The 22,278-nt window shown below is 55.7% G+C and overlaps 5 protein-coding genes across 7 annotated transcripts; 2 read left to right on the plus strand and 3 right to left on the minus strand.

Moving 5' to 3' along the window:
* Positions 1 to 4,735: 4,735 nt before the first annotated feature.
* On the plus strand, positions 4,736 to 7,565 carry LOC62_08G009827 (uncharacterized protein). Its single transcript, XM_062776388.1, has 6 exons — positions 4,736 to 5,015; positions 5,088 to 5,188; positions 5,409 to 5,575; positions 5,798 to 6,333; positions 6,384 to 6,888; positions 6,938 to 7,565. The coding sequence occupies exons 1-6, from the start codon at positions 4,946 to 4,948 to the stop codon at positions 7,041 to 7,043; spliced, it is 1,485 nt and encodes a 494-aa protein (XP_062632372.1). The 5' UTR covers positions 4,736 to 4,945; the 3' UTR covers positions 7,044 to 7,565.
* A 33-nt stretch (positions 7,566 to 7,598) lies between these two features.
* LOC62_08G009828 (uncharacterized protein) lies at positions 7,599 to 8,373 on the minus strand (the record flags this gene model as incomplete). The annotated part of the gene is made up of 2 exons (XM_062776389.1): positions 7,599 to 8,302; positions 8,367 to 8,373. The coding sequence occupies 2 exons, from the start codon at positions 8,371 to 8,373 to the stop codon at positions 7,599 to 7,601; spliced, it is 711 nt and encodes a 236-aa protein (XP_062632373.1).
* A 126-nt stretch (positions 8,374 to 8,499) lies between these two features.
* LOC62_08G009829 (uncharacterized protein) lies at positions 8,500 to 8,736 on the minus strand (the record flags this gene model as incomplete). Its single annotated transcript, XM_062776390.1, has 1 exon — positions 8,500 to 8,736. The coding sequence occupies one exon, from the start codon at positions 8,734 to 8,736 to the stop codon at positions 8,500 to 8,502; it is 237 nt and encodes a 78-aa protein (XP_062632374.1).
* A 1,970-nt stretch (positions 8,737 to 10,706) lies between these two features.
* On the minus strand, positions 10,707 to 11,950 carry Nek2_0 (Serine/threonine-protein kinase Nek2; the record flags this gene model as incomplete). The annotated part of the gene is made up of 7 exons (XM_062776391.1): positions 10,707 to 10,745; positions 10,895 to 11,006; positions 11,062 to 11,144; positions 11,264 to 11,352; positions 11,410 to 11,561; positions 11,595 to 11,803; positions 11,858 to 11,950. 7 exons carry the CDS (start codon positions 11,948 to 11,950, stop codon positions 10,707 to 10,709), a joined length of 777 nt encoding a protein of 258 aa, XP_062632375.1.
* A 6,425-nt stretch (positions 11,951 to 18,375) lies between these two features.
* LOC62_08G009831 (uncharacterized protein) lies at positions 18,376 to 19,751 on the plus strand (the record flags this gene model as incomplete). Of its 3 annotated transcripts, none has more annotated exons than XM_062776393.1 (4): positions 18,376 to 18,385; positions 18,624 to 18,832; positions 18,882 to 19,277; positions 19,332 to 19,751. In XM_062776393.1, 4 exons carry the CDS (start codon positions 18,376 to 18,378, stop codon positions 19,665 to 19,667), a joined length of 951 nt encoding a protein of 316 aa, XP_062632376.1. In that variant the 3' UTR covers positions 19,668 to 19,751. The 3 variants fall into 3 exon arrangements, with proteins under 3 accessions (XP_062632376.1, XP_062632377.1, XP_062632378.1); XM_062776392.1 differs by lacking the exon at positions 18,376 to 18,385 and adding an exon at positions 18,434 to 18,536 and having other exon boundaries at positions 18,590 to 18,832; XM_062776394.1 differs by lacking the exon at positions 18,376 to 18,385 and having other exon boundaries at positions 18,562 to 18,832.
* Between the last annotated feature and the right edge of the window lie 2,527 nt (positions 19,752 to 22,278).

Below are 22,278 nucleotides of genomic sequence, written 5' to 3' on the forward strand. Positions count from 1 at the left end.
TCTCCACACTCCCCCCTCACCCCCACCCTAGCTAGCAGCTTGATGTCCGGCTTGAAACCCGCGCGCTCCAGCATCTGCCTACAATGTCAGCTGCAGCGCCACCTCCACAACCGACAAGTAGTTGCTCTTGAGCTACGCCCGTCAGCATTCACTCTCTCACACACCCTCACGGTTTCGCAGTGCTGATACACGGACTGAATGGACAGGCACAGCGAGATCGCCAGCAGACACCAGCACTGACTTTGCGCATACCGCTTGTACCTTTGCTGTCAGCCCATCCCTCCGGCCCACCCCAGCTCACCTCAAATGCTCCGTCCCCTCCCCCCACGTAGTCGAAACTAGCCACTCGCCCTCATCCTCCGGGTAGACATCGGCTCCGCCTGGGGCGTCAATAACCACCTTGGGCTTCGTGAGCAGGTTGAAAGCCTTGTCGCCATTCTCCTCTCTGCCGCGGTGCAGAAGGCTGAGCACCAGCGATCGGTTCCACCGGGCATCGTTGACCACGTCCGACGAAGACTGCAGAGGAGCACACTCAAGGACCCGCTGGCATGTTAGCTGCCGCCCTCGCTGCTGGCTCACCTCGAGCACTCGGCAAGTCACTGAGCGTAGTGGTCAGCGTGACAGTGTCCACCTCAACATACACTTCGTTGGGCATTGACGATAGTGAGCCTGCGCCGTCAGTCTTGCTCAACCCCTCCACTCACCATCACCGAAACAACCGAAATCAGAGACATGCGAGAGTCACCACGCTGATCAACACCGCCGGCCTTGTCCTGTTCAATCTTGGAACACAGATCCTTCACGTCAGCTTCCGGTAACACTCCCAACCCACCTCGATCATGACATGAAGTCTGTTCCAGTTGGATTGGTCGCACAACAAGGCCGCTCCATGTTGAACAAGAGTGCGCATCATCGTAGTAAACGGCTCCGCATTGGCATGCCCAGCCTCGATGTTCTCGATGGCCATGCGAATGTACACAAGGTACTCCATGAGCCTGTCGGCCAGTTCGCTCTGCTGATTCAGCCAGCCTCTCATCTTCAGCCCACCTTTTCATCGCCTGGGGCCATCTCGCTGTACCTGCTCACTGGCACCCATTAGCACCTCCCAATTCCACCATCACAACCTCTCACTCTTTCCCTGGAGGCACGCAAAAGAGCAAGTCGCGTAATGAACGGCGATGTCGGGGTCGCAATCGATAGGAGCGATGGCCTGGTACAAGGAGATAATCTGTGAGGTCAGCATCCCCGCACCATCTCAGTCCTCACTCACCACGCCTGTAAAGTCGAACAGCTCGGATACGAGGGCAGAGGGCCATGACAATGCACCAGTCACTCCGACGCTGAACGCTTGTGCAATGTCAGCGACGCCACCGGCCGTTCCAACCCCGTGACCAACCAGCCTTGTAGAGCCAGGCAATCTCCTTGATGTACTCGGCTCCTTCACTACTCTGATAGAGGTAATTGACGATTTCAGCAGCTAATGTGTCGTCAATCTTGTGTTGGTCAAATGGCCTACCGCTTCCCATGTAGTTGACAAAGGTACCAGCGACCTCCTCACTGGTGGGTCAGCCGCTGGATCAGTGGCAGGTCTCACTTGCTGTTCTCCTCTCTCATCTGGAACATCGTTGACTCGATGAGGCACCTGCACGGTCAGGCTGGTCCGAAGTTGAGGTACGCCACCAACCTAACCAGCGTAATGCTGTGCGTGTGGATGCTTGATCCAGAGTAGGGTTCCTCAAGGCCTCGAGGGGGGCCTGCAGACTCATTTCCAGAGCACCGTGGAGCTGCTTCTCGACGGAGACCTGACTACAGGTGATGTTCAGCCGAAGTGCCCTTGCCACAATGGCACCACAATACTTACACGATCAGAAGTAGCTGCTTGCTGTCGAGGTCACTACAGTTGAGGATTGCGGTAATGGCAGAAACAGCTAATACAGTTGTCAGCTCAACTGTGGAAACTGAACGAACCGGCAAGCTCCCTTCCTTGCTGAGCCGCAATGAGGAAGCCGAGATAGTGGGTGGAAACCTCCGTAGCAGGGCACTGGTCGAGATGGGCTTGAGCGGCAAGAAAGTCTCCTGCGTTGATACAACAGAGGGCGGCCTTGCTATCGGCGTCAGCTCACACGCTTGTATGAGAACCCACCGCCTGCACTTGGACGCATTGTCGCGCCCTCAAGGCATGAGGGACTTGTGGCACCCAAGAGCATCTTTCACAGTCAGCGGACGCTCGTGAGTTGCTCACTCCACTCACACCGCTCGGCAGCGTGTGGGAAGTTGGATTCTTTCGCCGATGCATCACCGAGGCCCCAGATAATCTGCAAGTTAGCCAACCATTGCACTGCGCTGAATCGTGTCTCACTGTTTGGCAGGCGGCCGCGCTGGCTTTCCTGTCGAGCTCTGCTTCGGCCGCACCGATCCCTGTTCTGTCAGCTTCAATGGTCATTCCTTAAATCGCTCACTGTCCAGCGCTTGATTGGCCAAACGCAGGGCTGTTTTCTAGTCCTTCTCCATCTTGCGGACACCGATCCAGATTCCCACGATGATACGAGAGATGTGAACGGCGCCAGCATTGACCTCCAAGGCTTTGCTGAGGAGCTCTTGTCGAGCAAAGCGCTACAAGTCGGAACTACAGTGGGTTTTTTTTCAGTTTTCGGCTGACCTACTACCGCGAGAGGGACGATATCTCTCCCAGGAGCCTGCGTGTTAGATCGGTACGAGCAACAGGGCTCACTCGATAACGGTTTCCTCTGTCAATGTCACTGCTTCAATGATGGCGGATAGGGCTGGGGTTAGAAATGCGGACCACCTCGATTCTCACCAGCCCTGACATCTTCTTCCTTTGCCTCCTGCTGTTGAAGCATTTGGAGTTGGAGAATCTTGACGTCGTAGACATTGCGCGGATCCTGTTGCACTTAGTATTAGCCTTCAGTGCAAATTTTTACCAGCGTGTTTGTCACGGCGACATAAAAGATGATGAAACCCAGAAGTGTTATTCAACTCACTCCCACTGCGCAGCAAGGCCATCTGGGAGAGTCAGCAAGAGGGGGATCAGAGGCTTTCTACCTACCTGCAGCTCTTCAAAACCCAGGAGCGGGCCCGTAGTCTTCGCTCTCTCGACGATTTATATGCCCAGGGAAAACTAAGCTCCAGCCTCAACGGCCTGAGAGGGCACTTTGCAGAGAGCTTCACCAACGGCAAAACCCTCTGCCCGATGGTGAGGAGCTATTTGTGAGTCGTGTGACCGGGTAAGGACATTCTCACATTGTTGCCACCAAGAATCCCATCTCGGTCAATGGCTGAAGTGTTAGATGATACGGAAATGAACCACTTACATGTCGCCTTTTCGATCATCGACAACGCAAAGTCATAATTCACGTCCGTGACAGCCTGGGAGGTCAGCTCGACGAGAGAAGCAGCCCATACAATGCCAGAACGGGCAAGGTAGTAGAGGGTGAGTGCAGAGAGGCGGATCTTCTCTTCAGTGGGGTCATCAGCGTTGGTTGGACCTCAGTTGACGAGTCGCTGCTCGAGCTGCGTCGTTAGTATTAGAAGGTTGGGTGTCAGTACCTCTGCCGCCCTCTCGCACAGCGAGTTCGCCTTCAGCGAGTCACCAGCGACTGTGACTGTCAGTGGTGCTTGTGAGTTGCTCTGGGCCTACGAGAAAGCGAGGATGCAGCCTTGGATGCCAGCATCAGAAGGCGGCTCAGGACTGTCGTCAGCTTCCACCGCCTAGATCACGAAAGCTCACATCGCCCGAGCACCCCAGTCGAGGTGGCGGCGTCAATGAGCTTGAAGACGACATACTTGACTGGGATGACATGTTAGTGGAACTGAAGACCGTCGGGGAAGACTCACTCTGGGCAACAACGAGCATGTCTGTCTTCCTTGGCAGACTCGAGACCGTTGTTCATCTTGTAATCGGCTGAGAAGGCGAAGTTCCAGAGGCGGATACCTGGAGGGTGAGTGGGACCGGGGTGGTGAGGTATGATAAGGATTCGCTCACCTTCCTCGTCTAGCCAATCCGCCTGCTTGAGCTCTTCTTCACCCTCTCGACGCCTGTTTAGACGCCGAGGAAGACCATCAACGGCGAGAGCGAGGGCGTAGATGGCTGAGGAGAGTTGGCCGCGTTCATCAGGTGGAGTGTGGGGGCTGGTGGGTACTTGCACTTAGCTTGCTACTTGATAGAAGCCTTACAATGCATCTGAGGTGCGCGTCAGCAGGTGCGCTGACTGCTTGTCACCTACCTTGGACCGCCGAATGGGCTGGAGTTGCCATCGTTGCCGGCGACAGCGAATGTGTAGGTCGGGGTGGGGGATCAGAACGATGGTAAGTGGAAGGAGGAGGGGGTCAGTTGGAATGGAAAGAGAGATGACTGAAGGATGAGAGAAAGTGGAGAGTGTGAATGGAGGAAGGCGAGGAAGACGAGGCGAGGAGTGCAAGTGCAAGTGGGTGGATGTCATGACGTACTTGATTCTGAGCGGGTCAAAGTTGGGGCCCCGTGTCTGTCGTAATCCACCCTGGCTATGAATGAGCCTGATAAGGTAGGCGTGCGTGCAAGTCATTTCAGTGACGCATTCTGCCACCCACCCAGTCAACCACCCCCACCCCACCCGGCTGGCTGGCTCACCTCCACTTGTGTCCGCTCCCGGCACCGTCTCACACTGACGGCGGCGGCGTCCTCTGCCAGTCACACGGCCTGCCTCGCAACCTGCAGCCGACGCCCTCACCCACCCACCCTTGCTTCTCTCTCCCCACTCATCTCTCTCATCCCTCTACGCGTATCATCACATCAACTTCTATTCTCACAACTACCCACCCACCTCTCACTCATAGCCCACCCCCACCATCCACAGGGCTACTAGAGCCACAGAGGTCACACCTCGTCGTCGTCACTCAACCTCACCACCACCGACGTCACCTCACCTATCGTCGCCACCCGCGCGCCATGGCGTGGTTCAACCCTCTTACATCGCCCTCGGCCGTCGAGTCACCCAGCTACCCCATACAGCCTGGAAGTGAGTACCGCGTGCCGCGTTGTGGTGCCTATGTGCGTCGCTGACGCGTCAAACGCTGACTTGATCACTCAGCCAAGTACCTCCATCTGACCATTCTCGATTCACATGATAAGAACACGGCACGCGACGTGACCATCAACGAGCTTGTCCTGTCGCTTGCCGACGACAGTGACGTGACGACAGGCCGTACGCTGCCCCAGGCTCCAAGGGCGGATTCCACATCGGGCGCAAGGCTGCTGGCAACACTCCCCAGGGGCGTTGCTTCGGTGCAGGGTGGTTAGGGATCGCGCGTTGCGCCGGTCAATGTCAAGCTTGTCCCGTGATGCCGTCTCCCGTTACGCCCTCATCCTCTCATCCTAGCGCCGCGGGGCGAGCACCGCTAACACATTCCAGGCCTTCACCTCTAGCGTTCTTTCGCGCAGCCATGCGCAGATTGTCGTCGACGTCAACGGCCTGGTCGTCATCCACGACCTCGAGAGCATGCATGGCACCAACATTCAGGGGGCGTCGGGCAGCTTCCCGATCACTGTTCCCTCTGGCCGCGCCTTAAGTCCTGGACGGTGACGTGCTCATCTTTGGCAAGCAGATCTGAATGAGGGGCCAGCACCACCAGCCTCTTCGCATCAAGACCACGTTCCTGTTCCCTACGACTGGCAAGCTCGAGGGCGGTCGCCAGCGCCGTACCGAGGCGACGTTTGGACCGAGGAGGACATCTACCTCATCAACTCTCATCTTAACCCTTCGCCTAAAGCTCAAGATGGCCAGTCTACCCGTCGCTTCAGCTACGGCATTCCCGAGTGGCTCCTTTACGAGTCTGACGCCGAGGAAGATCTTCCACGCGGCAAGCCAACCGACGACATGGGCGACCCTGCCAATGATGAGATTATCGTCATCGAGGACGACGAGGACGTCGAGGACGTCGAGGACGTTGAGGACGTCGAGGACGGCAATGCGCTCCCTGGGTCGTTCCAGTCCGTGGTTGTTGTCGAGCCAGTGATTGTTGTGGACGACAATGACATCACTGTGAACGTTGAGCGCGTCGAGGACGTGCCGGCTCGTCCCATCACCAACCTCGTCTCTGCTCCTACCATCGACCTCACCTCAGTTTTAAGCGAGGCGGGTTACGCCGACAGCAACCGTGACGAGCGCAAGGACTATGGCGAAGCCGACGACTTCAACGAGCGCGACGCGCACGTCTCATCCGACCACTACGAGGACGACTACTATGGCGACGACCACGAAGGCTCGGATCACGACGAGGACGACCGTGTCTCGGACGACCGTGTCTCGGACGACCGTGTCTCGGACGGCTCGTCGCGTTACCGCCCGAGGCTAAGTCGCCGCCTTACCGCCTCACCTCTCCTGCAGCGGACGGGGAGGACCGTGAGCCGTCTCCCGACCCCTACCCCGTCCAGCAGCCCCAGTTCAGCTTGGTCGAGCTCGAGATTGCGTTCAACCAAGTCGCCGAGCAGGTGGCCGCCGAAGTGCAGGCCACGTTTGGCGACACCCTCGACCGTCTCTTTAACGACTTCGCCGGCGACCACGACGACAACTGTGACGTCGAGTCGAATCATGCGGCTGGAGGCAGCGATCACCCGCTGGCCAGTATCGCCGCCCCCACCAGCCCTGGCTTCTACCGTCCCGATGCCCATGGCGGCTACTATGACGGCTACTACTCGGAGGGCCATGATGAGGACCAGGACGTGGTCGAGCATGAGGAGGACGACGACGACGAGGATGACGACTCGGACAAGGACTGGACTTCCGATTCCGAGGCCAAGGGGTCGGACGATGAGCACGACAGCAGCGAGGACGACTCGATGTCTGAAGACGAGGAGGAGGATGAGCACTACGACGACGACGTTGTGAAGGAGTAAGTTGGCCGGGGCGTTGGGGGCAGGGCTTGCGCTGACACGTCACAGGAAGACGGGCATGGATGTCGTTGTGTCGACGCCCGGCACCCAGGACAAGAGCGTCGGCGTGTCGTCCTACCACACTGCCACGGCGTTCCCATCACCTCCTCTGTGAGCCGGCGATGGCAACCCGGTTCACGCGCTCACGGTGCGTGAGCTCGTGGAGGCCGTGGATACGCCGACGGTCACACGCACTGCGGGACTTCTGACGCCGCCGTCGACCCGCAAGCGGACATTCGCGGCCATGGAGGACGCCGAGGTCGATGCGATGGGTGCGACTCCCGACGTCTCAGTTGTTCTTGAGACCCCTTCCAAGACTACGTCTGTCAAGGCCGAGGCCCCTGCCACCGCGCCGGACATCGAGGCGCCCGCGCGCCCCATCAAACGCCAGCGCAGCCTCGCCGGCGACATTGGCATTCTCGTCCTCGGCGTTGCCATTGGTAGCGTGGGCACGATCGCGGGTCTCCTCCAGCTCGCGGGCGAGTGAGCCGGCGTGAGTGAACCCGCACGCGAGCGCGGGCGTACGAGCTGCGCTCGCCCTGCCGGTCGTTGTACAGCAAGTATGTAAGGCACAAAGATACCCTTGGATGTGGTCGTAGCGTGTGTCTGGCCGTATGAATGTGTATGAAAGTCAAGATGGTGGATAAGGTGGGTAGATGGGTAGTTATGTCTACGGCAAGTACACGTCCTCGCCGTTGCGGACATACAAGTCGTGCACAATATCGTGCACGCCAGGCTCAAAGTGGCGCCAGCCGTCGACCTCGAAAGAGAGGACAGCGCCAACGTGCACACCGCCGACGTCCTGGTAAAGCTCGACAGCGACACCGTCGCGGAGCAAGGCCTTGACAAGCGCCTCGATCTCGCAGACAAAGCACTCGCGCGTGCCGACAGTGACGAAGACACGCGAGCTAGCGAGACAGCGCCACGCGTCCTCCTCCGCCAGCGCGGGCGAAAAGAGCCGCCCGCGCACCGCGTCCGGCGTGTAATGGCGGGCGACGGAGCGGGCCGCGCGCGCAAGCGAGGGCGGGTAGATGAGATCCGTGCCCGCGTTGGTCTGGTACGTGTCGAACGAGGCCGTGAAATCGGCCCAGGGGGACCTGAGGGCCAGCCCGCGCTGGGCCGGCTGGCCCGTCGCGCCGAGCGGGCTCGACAGCGAGAGGGACAGATGCCCGCCGGCCGAGTCGCCGACGAGCACGATGTCGCCGGCGCTGAAGCCCAGCGTGGTGGTCGCGTACTCCCATGCCGCGAGCGTGTCGAGCAGCGGCGCGAGGTACGCCGTCGCCACGTCGACGGCCTTGCGGTAGTGCACCGTGAAGACGCGGAGGGCCGTGCTCTTCGCCAGCCGGGCGGCGAGGGGCGTCCAAAGGGGGTGGCCTGCGACGTATGCACTAAGAGGGGGGTTAGCTGCTGCCTGTTGCTGCTGCATACGCTGACTCACCCGCCATGGAGGTAGATGATGAGCTTCTCGCCCTTCGCCGCGCGCGCATCGTTTCATCGCGGCGTACACCTTCGTGGCGGGGTCCAGCGCCATGGGGGCAAGGATCGCCGCCTCGTCCCAGCTCTCGGCGTCCCTATACGCCCCAAAGACGCGGGTGATGGTGTTGAACGCGCGTGCGAAGAGGTACGCCTTGAGGCTCTTGAAGGGCCGGAAGAGGAGGTACAGGATGCCATAGTACGTACGGGAGGGAGAGGATGGCCGCGCCGATGCCGAGGAGCGCGCGCCGGCGGAAGGCGCTGAAGGGGATGCCGTTGGGCGCGCTGGGGTCGGGATCTGTTGTGCGGAGGGCTGTAGTGTTGGCGCTGGACATGGTGGATGCTGGCTGGTGTGATGGGAAGAGAGAGAACAGACGCGTAGATTGATCCCCGTCTTGTTCTGCCCATCGTGTGCAGCGCACTTTTCGTCGTCCTCGCGGTCGTAAATTTCTTTGTCACATCGGATGGCGTTCAAACCGTCCCCAGCTTGCCCAAGTGTCACGAAGTAGGGCTCAGGGGTCTTGAAATCGTTGAAGGGAGAGTGGCGTGAGTGAGAGATGTGTATCTCGAATGGTGGTTCGAAAGAGAGGCTGTCTTCTTCTAGCGACTTCACCGGTATGGTCACGAGGCCCTGCCAAAGCAACACGGGCGGGGGGGGGGGGGGGGTTCATCTACACTCGCAACATGAAATGAGACAACGTCAAGGACGGTCTGACTGTTGTGATGCTGATCTTGTTGTTGGCATGAAGAACAAAACTCTGCAGAGCCTTTGACCACGTCAAGGTGTGTATTTGTCTCGTGTGGGCCCGCCCGTCACCGTAATTTCAACATCGAGGACATCCCCTCTGGTATGAGACTGTACCCTTGTTGCCCTCCTGTCCGTGCTCTTTGGCTTGAGCCAGCTCCGCCGCATGATCCCTTGGCGAACACTGAGAAGACCGCAGTACGAATCGCACGCAGCTTTCACTCATGCCCCTATGAGCTACAAGTGCTTCGGCAACGCCCTTTCATAGGCCTACTGTTGACCCCCTCCGTTCTCCACATCTGGCCACGGTCACGCCCAAGTGCTGGGCAAAGATAGTGGAAATGGGGGCAGTGGTGATACTAGCCTTTTGGCCGCAGTATCGTCGGCGAGTATGCTACCCAGCACATGTGACGCGTTGCACCGGATCAATGATCTCGAGGAGTGAAAAGCCAGACGAAGTGGGAATGTAACGGATTATCTAGGCCATATTGACACCTGTTGACCAGCATGGACAGCTTTCGTTTCCTGCGAAAGCCGAGCTGGAAGGTGTGTGTCCACAGGAAGGAGCTGCCCGGCCCGCATGCCCGGTACGACGTTGATGGCGTTCGAGTCGAAACACCCTGCCACGTCGACGATGATGTGAGGCCTGTGGGGGGGAAGGGGGGGGGCGAGGGGCGGAGACTGCCGCCGACTTGGGAAAACAGCTACAAAGATCATGAAAATTATGGTCATGGTTACAAGATCTTGCAGATTATGATCATGGCTACCCGCTAAGCAGAAGCAGAAGCCAAGGTGCGGGGCTGATTCTGAGTAGTAAGCCCGCGGGCCGGTCTCACACTTCGGCGTGTGCTCGGTCTGGCATTCGCCTGAGTTACCATTTGTGGGAGGTCCGTAGCGCACTAGCAGCGATACTGAGATGCACTGACGCTCAGATCTCGGTAATGGAAGTGATGAGTGACGCGCCCATGAACCTCATCACGGTGCCCATGACAAGCAGTGGAAAGAGCTTGCGGATAGTGTTAGACGGGGACGGAGGCGAGATGGAGCATGACGCCTTACTCTTTTGGCATGACAGCAGGTACCGTCAGCAGCGACTGTGTAGGTACTCTTGACATAAATGTAGAGGTAGCTCATATCATGGAAACATCTCTTGTGTCTAAAAACCGTGTCACCCCACTGTGAAGCGGTACACCTACTGGTTCAGACAAACGCCCTTCTCACTATTTCGAGGCGCGTTCACAATACCCCTGAAGAGTGTGCCAGGGCGTCCGCACTGATCAGTACGCTCATTGCGACGGTTTTTCATTGCCGTGTCCCTGTTTCCGACAGACCGCAAAGCTGTTTGAACCGCTAATCTGCGCATGGACCGCATGTCAACCCAACTTTCCGTCCAGTTCATGCCTGAAGTGAGGTCTCACTTCCTTGTCTGAGCGTCTAAAGACGCTTCGCGTGCCTCACAGACCCGTTCTCGAGCCCGAACAGCCGCCTCTCGATCCCGAAGCTCATTTTCCATGGTTGCGGCTGTAGCAAAATCGTGGTCACTGGCAGTAACGTTAACACCTACTTGAATCCAGCACTGTTTATGCCTATGGCACCTACCTGGGAGGTTCCGGAACGGAGAATATGTCTTGCAGCCAATCTCCTATGGTCTTGAAGCTTAATAGCCGAGTTGTAGACGGGCGCCGGCTAGGCTTCGCAACTGTTAACTGGGATGCTCTGCCTTATTACCACACTTGGCAGCGTCATACCTTTGGGTTGAGAAGATGACCGGTGATGTCCTGCATTCCCTGCGAAAATTCGGTAGGAATAGAGCTCTCAATCGTTATGTTTCCCGGGTCGTTGGCGTACACTGCTGGAATACTGGAATGCGCATTGGGGTCACAAAATACCCTTCTTAGTTCCTCGCCATACTCACTCAAAGGTACACATCTCATATAGGAGGCACCCAAGGCTGAAGATATCTGCAGCTGGGCCGTAAGGGTGTCCTGCCTGTATTTCCTGTACCACTTCAGTCCTGCGGACGTACTTGCTCACCCACCGGCGCAACGTAGCCGCTTGTCTTTCACAGTCAGTCTCAACAAATCGGTGGCACCGGGAAGCATTCCGCGTACCCCTACTATGGAGATCGCATGCGACTTTTGTTCTTTCAGCGTGACGGACAATCCAAAGTCTGCCAACTTCACTAGACCCCCGGACGTGAGAAGCACTGACGTCAGTTACGCATCTGAGCATCCTCCATCCATAATCAAGTACCCCAACGTACCATTCTCAGGTTTTATGTCACGATGCACAATGATAGAACCTTGCTTGAGGTGCCCATGACAGTGGTGAAGTCCGAGGAGGACTTGAAGAAAGATCGATTGCACGTCCTCCTCGAACATGCCTTGTCTAAGGGAAGTGGAGGTGAGCACGATGCTGAAGCAGGTCGAAATTGCGTGCCTCTCTCACCCAGCCTCCAAATAGTCGTCGAGTAAACCTCGCAGATCGCCACCGTCGCAGTATTCCATCACTAGATGAGTTTTGTGATCGTGCGTGATAACTTCGATGAAAGATACGATATTGGGGTGAGACAAATGAGAGACGGTCGCGATCTCGTTGGCGAATAGTCGTAGACCTAAAGACGACCTCGTTTCTGTTTGGACTTTGATGGCGCATACCTGAGCAGGTTAGTGTGTCATGGTTCCCTTGGAAAGGTCACGAAACTATCTCACCTGAGCATCCTTCGCTCTCTCGGCACGATACACAGTTCCGAATCCACCTGCTCCCAGCCGACCTTGAACTACGTACCCTGGAATTTCGATCATTGGTTGGGAGAAGGTTCTTGTGCCGAGTCGAAGTGAGAGGATGAAGATCGACGAGACTTTTTGTAGAAGGCGCAAGATATGCTGTGGTCATTATGTACCTACTATTTTGCTGGCTGTCCTGGGTCTCTGGATGCAGAGCACTCGTGAGGACCAGTGAAGTACACGCATGGCCATCTACTTCTCATTGTTATGTTAACTGAAATAACGTCCCGCTTAAACTCACCAGCTGTTCCCTCTGCCTCCATGCATTTGTCAGATTGTCGGGTGACGACCCGAAAGCCTACCAGGAACCGGGCAGCCGTAGACAATAGGTCATTGGGCGGAGTTCCTTGATCTGTTTGAAGACTGATACCTGACCCGAGTAGTCGTGCCCGTAAGGTCATTGTCCCAAAAGCGCTCATTGCCCGGGGATTGAAACAGATCCAAATATGGTGATTCTCGGTTATCAACAATGATTCCAAGAAACGGCGATTGTAGTAGGACCCCCCCCCCTCTGAAGGCTACAGTCGACTCATACGACGCCAAATAAAACCACATCATCCAAGCGTTGACTAGCTTACCTACCTGTGTTCATGACCTCATATTTGGCGGGAGTAGTTGAGTGCCGTCGACGAGACAGCTGTTCCGTCCACCGTCGGGACATTTGAATGACTCAGAGAAAAAAGCATTGCATCATCTAATCATTCCAGGAACGGAGGCCCTGGCACATCGCCTTCCAACATTGCCGCTGGGCCGGCTTCTCTGAACATAGGCGGAAATGCAGGCTTCAATAGGAAAGGATAAAGGAATGGGCGATGACTGGACCTGGTCCCCACGTTTAGAACAGTTGACGAACCTCAGCATCGTCTCATTTTCTGACATCCTTACATATCTCTTAGCGGGCTGATTGTCCCAGATCAGCTAGACCACACAAGAAGATATCGCATCAGCCATTTAACCGACTTCGGAGGTCACCGAGAGCGATTCATACGATGAAAGATGGTATCCATAAGCTTGACAGACGTCGAGTTGTACTGGAAAGGACCACCGAATTGCATGAATCCCAAGTTACTACGGCGTCACTACCTGCCTCACGGAGTGGCTTCATCAATCACCATTGGCGTCGGCGTTTCGCCCCACAGCTGACGATCAAGCTCCGCTGATGTTGCTATTCGAACGATTCGACCAAGGACTCAGGTACCTCCCATCATGCGTCGCAAAGGGAGGAGGACACACTGAGAGGCTCGCACTTGTCCCCTCTCATCTGTCGGCCCACGGCTATAAGGAATGAAAGGACAAAGGTCAAAGCGGCGGATTTCTTCACTGCTAGCTCTCGTCCCAGTATCCAGGAGGCAGCGAGGTGTGTCGGAGCTCAGACGTTGATTGCTACAGGAGCAGTCTGACCCTTGCACACCGTCCCCCCTTCATCGCCACCGAAAGCCACACCGCATCCGGCCTACACCATAAAGTGACGGTTCTCAAGCCAGACCCACCAGTGATTGAGGTGGTTACTCAGCATCCCGATTTACAAGCCGATACTTTCTGCGCACCTGCGTTTGCCGACTCGACTTACGAGTTCCGTGCTCAAACGGAGTTGCCGGTGGGAGTGAGTACATAATGCTATCCAAGCAGCGGACGTTGAAAGGGGGCGTGAGGATTGTGGAGACGGGGCGGCCCACCATCGCTTCTCGAATGTCACGGCTTCGGAGTTCGTTGAGCCCGAATGGCATAATCCTTAAACACATTTAGTAAGGATCTTTGATGCAGAGTCTTGAGGAGCGGATGCGACAGAAACGAAAGGATCTGTAGACGGTTACAGTACGGTGCGAAGTAACGGAAGTAGAGATAGCGTCAAGTTATGCAGGACAGAACTGTGTCTGCTAGTGACCGGAGTAGAGGAGAGGATGATGTTTGTCTAGATCATACGCAGTTCTGGGGCTATGTATTGATAATAATGGGCATTAACGAATGGGAGACCAGTACGACAAACCAGGCTGGCGGAAAATCTAGGTGGTCATCGCCCTCCCCTGAGTAGCTCAACCTTGCTTGATGTCTCACATGGAACCTCGCAGTGCTATCCATGCTATCCACATCACAGACCTCCCATCACCTTCCACCAGCAAACACCGTCAAATAGAAGTTGAGTCAAAGCCTACGGTCCCAGATCATCGTTTGTTTCTGTCCTCTCTGGACCATGTTCTCGGCGATTTCCCTCTTCCAGTGTCCGCACGATACTCTCACATAAACTGCGTTAGCAGTATATGTAGATCATGTCGCGTGATCAGGAGGGAGTGCAATTAGGGCAGAAGTACACGCCAGCTTGGTAACTCTCAATAGGATAGAGCAGTATCAAACAATACGGGCACCGAATAGCTCGACCGACGAAAACAAGACAGTACAGAGGGGGCCTGGTGTAAGGAACTGTGAAGCCCGAACAGAACATCTAAGACAAGGTGACAACCCGGTGGATTCAGTGTTGCTGAGTGATGAGGGGAGTGAAGACGAGTGTCGCAGTGTATTGCCAAGCAACTGAAAAGGGAGCAAGACCAGTCGGGCACGCAGGGATGGGAAGGGGTAGAATAGGAGGCGGGTGACTAAGTCGGAAAGTCAGGGACCTGCAGCAGGGAAAACAATACACTAAGGGTTCCTAGTCCAAGAGTGGCATTACTCTCATCAGGGAATACGATCATCTCGCTTGGCTGGCCATCTCAAATAGGTAATGGTTTGGGTACCTGGAGGTCGTCAAAATTCTGGGGTGGGGCCGGAGTGGGGCATAGCAGAATGACCCACTATCTTGCGCTCGAATGAAAAGTGCGGCCCGATGATGTTTGCGGGAACGTTGCGTGAGTCCTCGCTGTACCTGGAGCCATGTGCATGCCCTGGGGATGTACTGTAGGTCGCGTCTTTGGGATCGTCATGACAGTGTATGTTCTACGGGATCACAGTCCCCTCTGTGTTTTGTCCTCATACTGAAGACTAGCTACGACGTTATGAAGGGCCTCTGAATACGATACTCACCCATCACCTGCCGGTTTCCTCAAGCTCTCTAATCTCACACTTGGGCGTCCGTCCGCAAAGGATGGAAGGGGTCATTCAAGAATGGAGGCGGGTGATAAAGCAGATATCTGACGCAACGGGCCGGAAAATGTACTAACGTGTACCAAGTTCAACAGTGGCGTCACGCTCATCAGATGCCATGCCATGGTCGCCAGCCGCCTGGCGGTCTTACAGAGACGTCTGGTCACCCGCGGATCAACCAGGTTCAGGGGTGGGACCTGAATGGAGAGGCGACTATGGCCCAGTACCTTGTGCTGGAATGAAGGACCCGCGGTTATGTTTGTGGGGGACCCAGCACTTCGTGCCTGTGTCAGCGGGTCAACGCAGAGCTCCGAACGGCACAGTTGGCCGCCTCCGTTAACCGTCAGGAGGTGGCATGCGATACACTGGATCACAATACTCTCTGGCTTTCATCGCCATACCGGAGACCTACGACGGCATTGAAAAGGAGCCCTACATCTGATTGATGCCCACGTCTCATCTCGCAGGTTTTAACAAGCATGTCGAATCCCATTCTAGAGAATGAGCCAGGCTTCGCCGGAGCACATCTCTCTAGCCTCGCATCGCGTGGCCATCCCCTTCCAGAAACGGTTTCACCCAAATGTCCACCCCGCCCGCCGAATTCTTGGATCCTGTATCGATGCGACAAGTTCATGGGAATCAAAGGGCGCGAGTACATTCCCAGTCTTGACATGATCTTTCAACATGCAGGCCTCAATGTGTCTGAGCCTTGGCAATACGACTTCCATATGGGACACTTCAGACACCGAGCAGAGCTGGACAGACGTGGGGCCAAATCATCATCAACTATTCGGCTGGTCGACCTGCCACAAACCGAACTCAGCAAATTGATCGCTCATCTCTGGCGGTGCGAACCTCCGGAGACGAGAGAGAAATACGCCCAGATGAGCGAGATGAAGAAGACCGAAGTACGTCACGGGAGGGTGAGGGCTCCGCTGATGTTCAAGCGTAGAAAAAAACATCCGAGATACAAATACCGCCCGATAGTTAAACCAAGGCAGATCTCATCCCAACGCAAGAACAGATGCCCGCCGAAGCCCTACTCCGAACGGAAGGCACTTTACGTCGGTCAGGCCATGGTGACGTGTCCGGAGATCCCACTCCCTTTCCAACATCAAGTTGCGGACCATACGAACTACACCGCCGACAGCGTCCTTGCGCAGTTCCCCCGGGGAGGAGTTCCTCCCAAGACTACTAGCGACAACATCGCGGGCGGGGATCTTCCCAACCCCTGCTCGCTGCCTCGTCCTTTGAATTCTCACCGGAACGATTCTCCAATCTCATCTGTCCCGCCATCCAGCTTTGGTTCTCGCCGGGAATCCTGTGCTGAGTCTTTGGTTGATCCGCCAGTACAGATGGGTTGGTTTGGTACGCAGCACCTCCCCAACGGAGCAACGATTCGCAACCAGATTGAGGGTACCACTCCGGTGCCATTCTTCAACACCGATTTAAACTCAACCGTGTGGAATCTTCTGCTGGGTCAATTAGGCCAAACCGTCTGGCCTGAGCGTTCAACTGAGCCCGAGCCCTGTTCCGGGGGCTCCTCAGAGAACCCCTCTCCAATTCGATGAGACATCGTGAAGAGTCCGCTATACAACAAATACTAGTAGGCACCGGCTGGACATGTGACATTTAAGAGTGTTTCAACGCAGGTCCATCGTCCCGTGGTTGTTCCTGTGACATCAGGATACATTGATTCTTGATAGTTGAAGTCGATGTCTGTTAGGAGAGCGGAGCCATGTCTATCCGCAATGCCTTGTAAAAGCTGTGTATGGAGGGAATCAGACGTCGTAGGCGAAGAGCAGGGGTGGGCAACTTAGTTGTGTTTAGGGCAAGCCATCACACTGCAAGTTGGGCGGTCGGTGGAATCCACGAGTTGTCTTTATCGAGGCCACCAAATCAACAAACGTGAGCATCAAGAGGTTCCACGGGCGCCCCACTACATGTGTGTAATAGATCAACGCATCTGGAATACGACGCGGAGAGCATGGGAGAACTTACCACGCGACGGGGGTGCCAAACGAGCTCGTGTCAATGGTCTTGGCGTCGGCGGTGAGCGACGCGCGAACGCTGCGGCTCGAGAAGAACCAGATCTTGATGACCTCGTCGGTTCACTCTGTCACGAAGACACCGCCACCTGCAGCGGCGAACCCGGCGCCGTACGAGTTCTCGCTCGGGTCAAGTAACGACACAGCCGGCGTCGTAGTGGGCGCCAATGGTGCAGCTGTCATAGCCAGGAGTGCCGGTGAACTGCGACTTAGACTGCGCGCAGATCTGACCAGTGTGGAGTGCGATCTGGTTCTTGGTCTGCTGGTTGATACCCTCGGCAATGTCGATTTCCGCCTTAATTTCTTTCAGTGCCTCTCCTTCGTTAAGTCCTGAAACTTGCTCCCCTGCGGTGGACGTACGGGACGCACTAGAAAGTAGATGTGTGCTGCGCACGGGACCGATCGTCTTATTGCCTGGTTAGCAGTCCTGGGACTTATTATCGTCTCCCTAGCAATGATCCACCTGCGTGGACACTGTCGCAGCGTCGGCCGGATTCACTCGTTGGAACCAGCTTATCTTTGAAGCGAGGAAGAACTTCTCAAGTGTGCACTCTAGACGACGCACTCCGTGGACAATGTTGTTTCAACCCCATTGAATCATCCGAATCGGAGCTGGCCTGAGTCTACCTTGAGGCTGCCTGAGGATGGATGGGTTGGCAACCACTGCAGCCGTCTCCGCTCCCCCTGGGCATGCAAGGGGCAAGGGGCCACGAGCCGAGCGGCTACCTGGGGACTTCCTGGGCCCAGGTCCAGGTTCCTAGATCAGGGCAAGCCCTCCCCTGGCACACCAGAGTCGGCTAGCAGGGCGGGCTGCGGGCGTTACAGTAACGCTCAGGATGCGCCTAGGCTTAGACTAGGTTGCCCTCCAGTGAGCACCGCTCTGGAAATCCAGAGCAAGAGAAAAATGGGATCCAGACTCCAGCTCAGGCACACGCGCTCGCCCCCAGGGATAAACAAAAGGGTTGACAGGCACAAGCTCCACCCCTTTGGTATGGTGCTTGCGGACCCTGTGCTATTACCTTGGGGCAGCATGACGGGGGCGTCGTCGGTCATGGTGCGCATACGAGACAAGAGTGCCTGCCGCATTCACTTAACTCACCAGGGACTTTGAACCAGAATCTGAGTCTGTCACTCAAATGGGCTTCGTTCATGGCCGCTTGACTCTCGTACCACAACAATGAAGGGCTTGCGACGGATTGGCTCATAGAAGTTCCGATTATTAGCTTCGCTTGTACTGTTGAATAGCAGACCTCTCCGCAGCGTACTCGCCTGAAGTTGAGGGTCACAATGACAATGCCCCAATGAAAGAGACTCATGAACATGAACCATTGTGAACATGAACTATTGAAAGTGACACTGAAAAGAGCCATTGGAGGGAACCACAACAAAATTGACCACGATTTCATGCTACAAAGTCTTGATTGGAGGAGCGCGACTGCACACCGGAAGCTTGAGGGATACAAGAAGGTCCAGAGAAACAGGTATGCATGGACTCAACAGTCGCAACACCACCACTAAGAACAGCTACCACCAGCGCCGCGCTATGAACCGACAGCAACTCCACCCAGCCTTTGCGGATCTTCTGAATAGCGACCCTCATCTACCGGAGATGATTGGTTACATTCGGCAGCTCGTCAGCGGCACTGACGGCCGGGTGGTTTCCAGGAATGCCGCTCTGGCCTATTTGGGTATAATTACTGCCTTCGCCGACCGAGGACTTCTTGAAGTCGGTTGGGCTCCCCGCTTGTTGATCGACATAGAAGGAAAGGAGTTTGAGGTATGTCCCGACTATCCGCATGATGAAGAACCCGCTCTAATGCCAACAGATCGTCCTCGATGACGAAGAACAACTCGAAGAACCCGCCGTGGTTCTGCCTCCGCGCCTAGAAATGGACCTGACTATGGCTGGCAGTTTCGGTTTACCCGGCTCTTCTCGAGATCACTCAAAGCAGTCAAAACTTAGGCGGTTCCTTGAGTCTTTGGCTGATCGCGATTATAGCGGTCTAAGCGTTCCCCCTCTTGTCAACAGGTCGAGCGTTGTTAGTGTTGGCCAGCTCGAAGGCGAAGCGGCGGCTTCCGCTCAAGTCGAGGAGGGTATCGTAGGGAACATCGTCAATCATCTCCTCACCTTAGAATCTCTTGACAAACGGTGGGCTTCTCTAACGGTTGCCACCAACATTGCGTACTGGAGGCTCGGCGAAGCTTATAATGCGTTCGTCGAAGTGAGTATCCTCGCCCTTACATCCCGATGTCCATTGCTTCTGACTTACTCTCAGAGCAAGCGCGGCTCAATTCCGAGTTCCAGAAACGCGCGCACAGAACAGAAAGTTATCTTCGAGCTTCTTTGTAGCGAGCCTGCCTTCCAGGAAGCTTCTAAAGGGCTAAAGGCAAGGTGGAGCCTTCAGAAACGCCTCCAGCGAGCACGCAAGTTCACTCTTCTCGTCGGCCTGTTCGGAGCAGTCGTTTTGCACGCTGAGCCAGAGGTTTCTGTATCTAGAATCGATGCCTTGAAGTTAACAGATTTGTATCTACTGGCCCAAGAAAAGTCATCTTGCGCCATGATCCAGGTGGTAGTCCGCAAGTTAGCATCAATCTCGATCATGGAGGTCTAGTTTGAAGCTCTACAATGAACCAGATAAAGTTGCTGCTTTGGTAGGTTTCTGACGTGAGTTTGAATCTGACGGGTCCCAGAGGAGGAAAGGGCCCGAATCAGTATGCTCTGACGTTGACTGGAAGAGTGGGGGCGAAGTAGACTTGTGCATAACCATGAAAACAGGTCACATGTTGTTGATGGAGCTGCATAGGGGAGTGCTCGCTCATGTCCATCACTGGGGCAGGGCAGTTGAAGCTGGACGGCTGGAGGCAGGCCGTCCACCAGGAACAGATCCGGATTCGGCGACTATGGCAATCAAACCAGTGGCCACAGGTCAAGCACGCTCGACGTGCGTTCCAGCGCACTCAGTGGCCATGATCGAGCCGCCAGTTGATGCAAACTCTCACATCCTGCCCTCTTCAGACGTCGTTCTTCATCGGCTCGTTCGTGTCACCGGCCATCCTGGACCGCTCCAGCAACGGCAACATGTCCTTCACCTTCCTGCTCGCGCAACCGTTGCATTGTCACAGGTTCTGCTCCTGACCGGGACATCCGCGGGTGACCAAACTTCCCTATGTCCTTCCGTGTGGCACGTACCTGAAGGCCCTGGCCCCCACCGCTGATGACCAAGCCACAGTCTTCCAGAGCAGAAACAGGTTTTGGGTTGTGACATTGTTGGGATACACTGCCTATGATCCCACCCCCTCAACATTGGATGTCGTTCTCCAAGTCCTGCGCTGCTTCCCACTTGGAAGTGCGCAAGTCTATCCATTCGCCTGTTTAGTTGATACCTCGTTCTCCTATCTACTGTTGATCGTGCTACCACTTGGCCATAGACAGTCGGTTTGCCTCATTGTGCAACACACCAGGGACCGATTTCATCAGGTGGATCCATGGATTCGCGGTGGGTTCATGGCGCGAGCCATGATTTTACCGAGATAATACAGCTCACTCATTGTGATTGTATGCCCTCTCCTATGAAGGACAATATCGGGTGCGGTCGGAGCAAAAGCTCCGACTCCAAATGCCGCTCTCTGGGGGTTATGCCTCCGAGGTGGTGGTAACCCAGAGCAGGTGACCGACGTTGACCTAGAGGGCATGTGTTGGGATCAGAACCTGACTTCATTGATGGAGTGTCGCCTCCGAGCGTCTAGATACCTCATGATAAGCGGCATTGACGGTTCTCCACCAGCCGGGAGGGGTGGTATCGCCAGGTCATGGATACCACCGCGCTATCTTTGAGTCTGTGAACCTACAGTAGAGCTGTAAGTCAGGCCGAGTCGGTGAGTGATCTGCGCGCCCTTAGGGCTGTTGGCTCCAGAACACACTCTTCCCTCCCTCTAGCAAAAGTAGTGGTGACCGTGTGACTCGCGAATCAATCCATTACGTAATCAATCTCCTTTTCACCCGTGTTGTTCCGTTGGTACGTAGGCTGTCCTTTCAGCTATCAGTGTCCTTTCCTCCCCTCAGGGGTTGGACTCTATCTTCCTGCACCACCTTTTAAGGCTTCCCCTCACCCGCTCGACAAAGCTTCTAGCTACTGCTGCCGCCTCTGAACATTGAGAGTCCTCCTCAAACCAAACCCCTTCCAATACTTCAGGAACGTCATCACCATTGGACAACAAGCAATTTGCGGATGGGGTAAGATTTGGTATCAGAGGATAGGCCTGCCTATCACTGTACACCATATCGCCGACGAGGCCGTAGTGAGAAGCGATGACATGACCGCTCTCCACGAACCTCACTCCAGTCTTCACCTTCTTGTACTTTGTTGGGTGGGAGGGTTTGGTTATTGCCAGCGGATTCTTGGCTTCGGCTTGAGAGTCATTGTCTGATGTAGGGGTTGGGAACGACCCTTTGTGTAACGCGGAATGTAGATTGTATGAGTCGTTGATGGAGCGATGTGAATTCCCGAGGCAATTGTCATCGGATGCCGAACGTAGGGGTGCGGATGTGGGCTGGAGTGGGATTAGAGGGTATTGATGTAGATATGCCGGAGAGTTTTTGTAGTCCATGTCCGAACACCCACTCCAGTCGTTGCTCTGAATACAGAGCTGACAAGGAAGGAGCGAGAGCCAAATACAACCCCACCGCTTTGCCGATCGGCTATTAGCTTTTGTGTTACCATTGGTGTATTCGAGTGGGTGAGATGATGGCGGGCCTGCTGCACATGATAAGGTGGCCGGACCACTGCCCGCGCGCACGCCTTTTTTATTCGTATACCCCACCTCAAAGTGCCGTCCTACCCCAGAGCCCTGTTGCCGTACGAGGGGGCAGGTCGCAATCCCCGTGGATGGTTCGCAACTGTCTTGCGTCAAATATGCACCGCCACACATCGGCTGAGCTTTGCCTGGGACCAGGGAGACATGACTCTGGGGGACGGTACCGCGTTCGTTGATTGGCCGCCACGAGATTGAGACGTTTCGGAGGGCAAGAATATTGCCTCCTTCGCATAGATAGACTGAACTCAGTGTGAAGGCCTGATCTCTTGGGACAGTCAACTCACCAGGTTCAGTCCAAGCATCGTCGTTACAGTGCACCCCCGGCTGTGTCTTGTCGGCGTTGTGGATGTCACGCCTTTGACAAGATAGCCCTGTGGACTCGAGAGCCCTATCGAAGTCTTCATTTGA

This window comes from Vanrija pseudolonga, chromosome 8 (genome assembly GCF_020906515.1).
Source record: "Vanrija pseudolonga chromosome 8, complete sequence".
Classification (NCBI taxonomy): Eukaryota; Fungi; Basidiomycota; class Tremellomycetes; order Trichosporonales; family Trichosporonaceae; genus Vanrija; species Vanrija pseudolonga.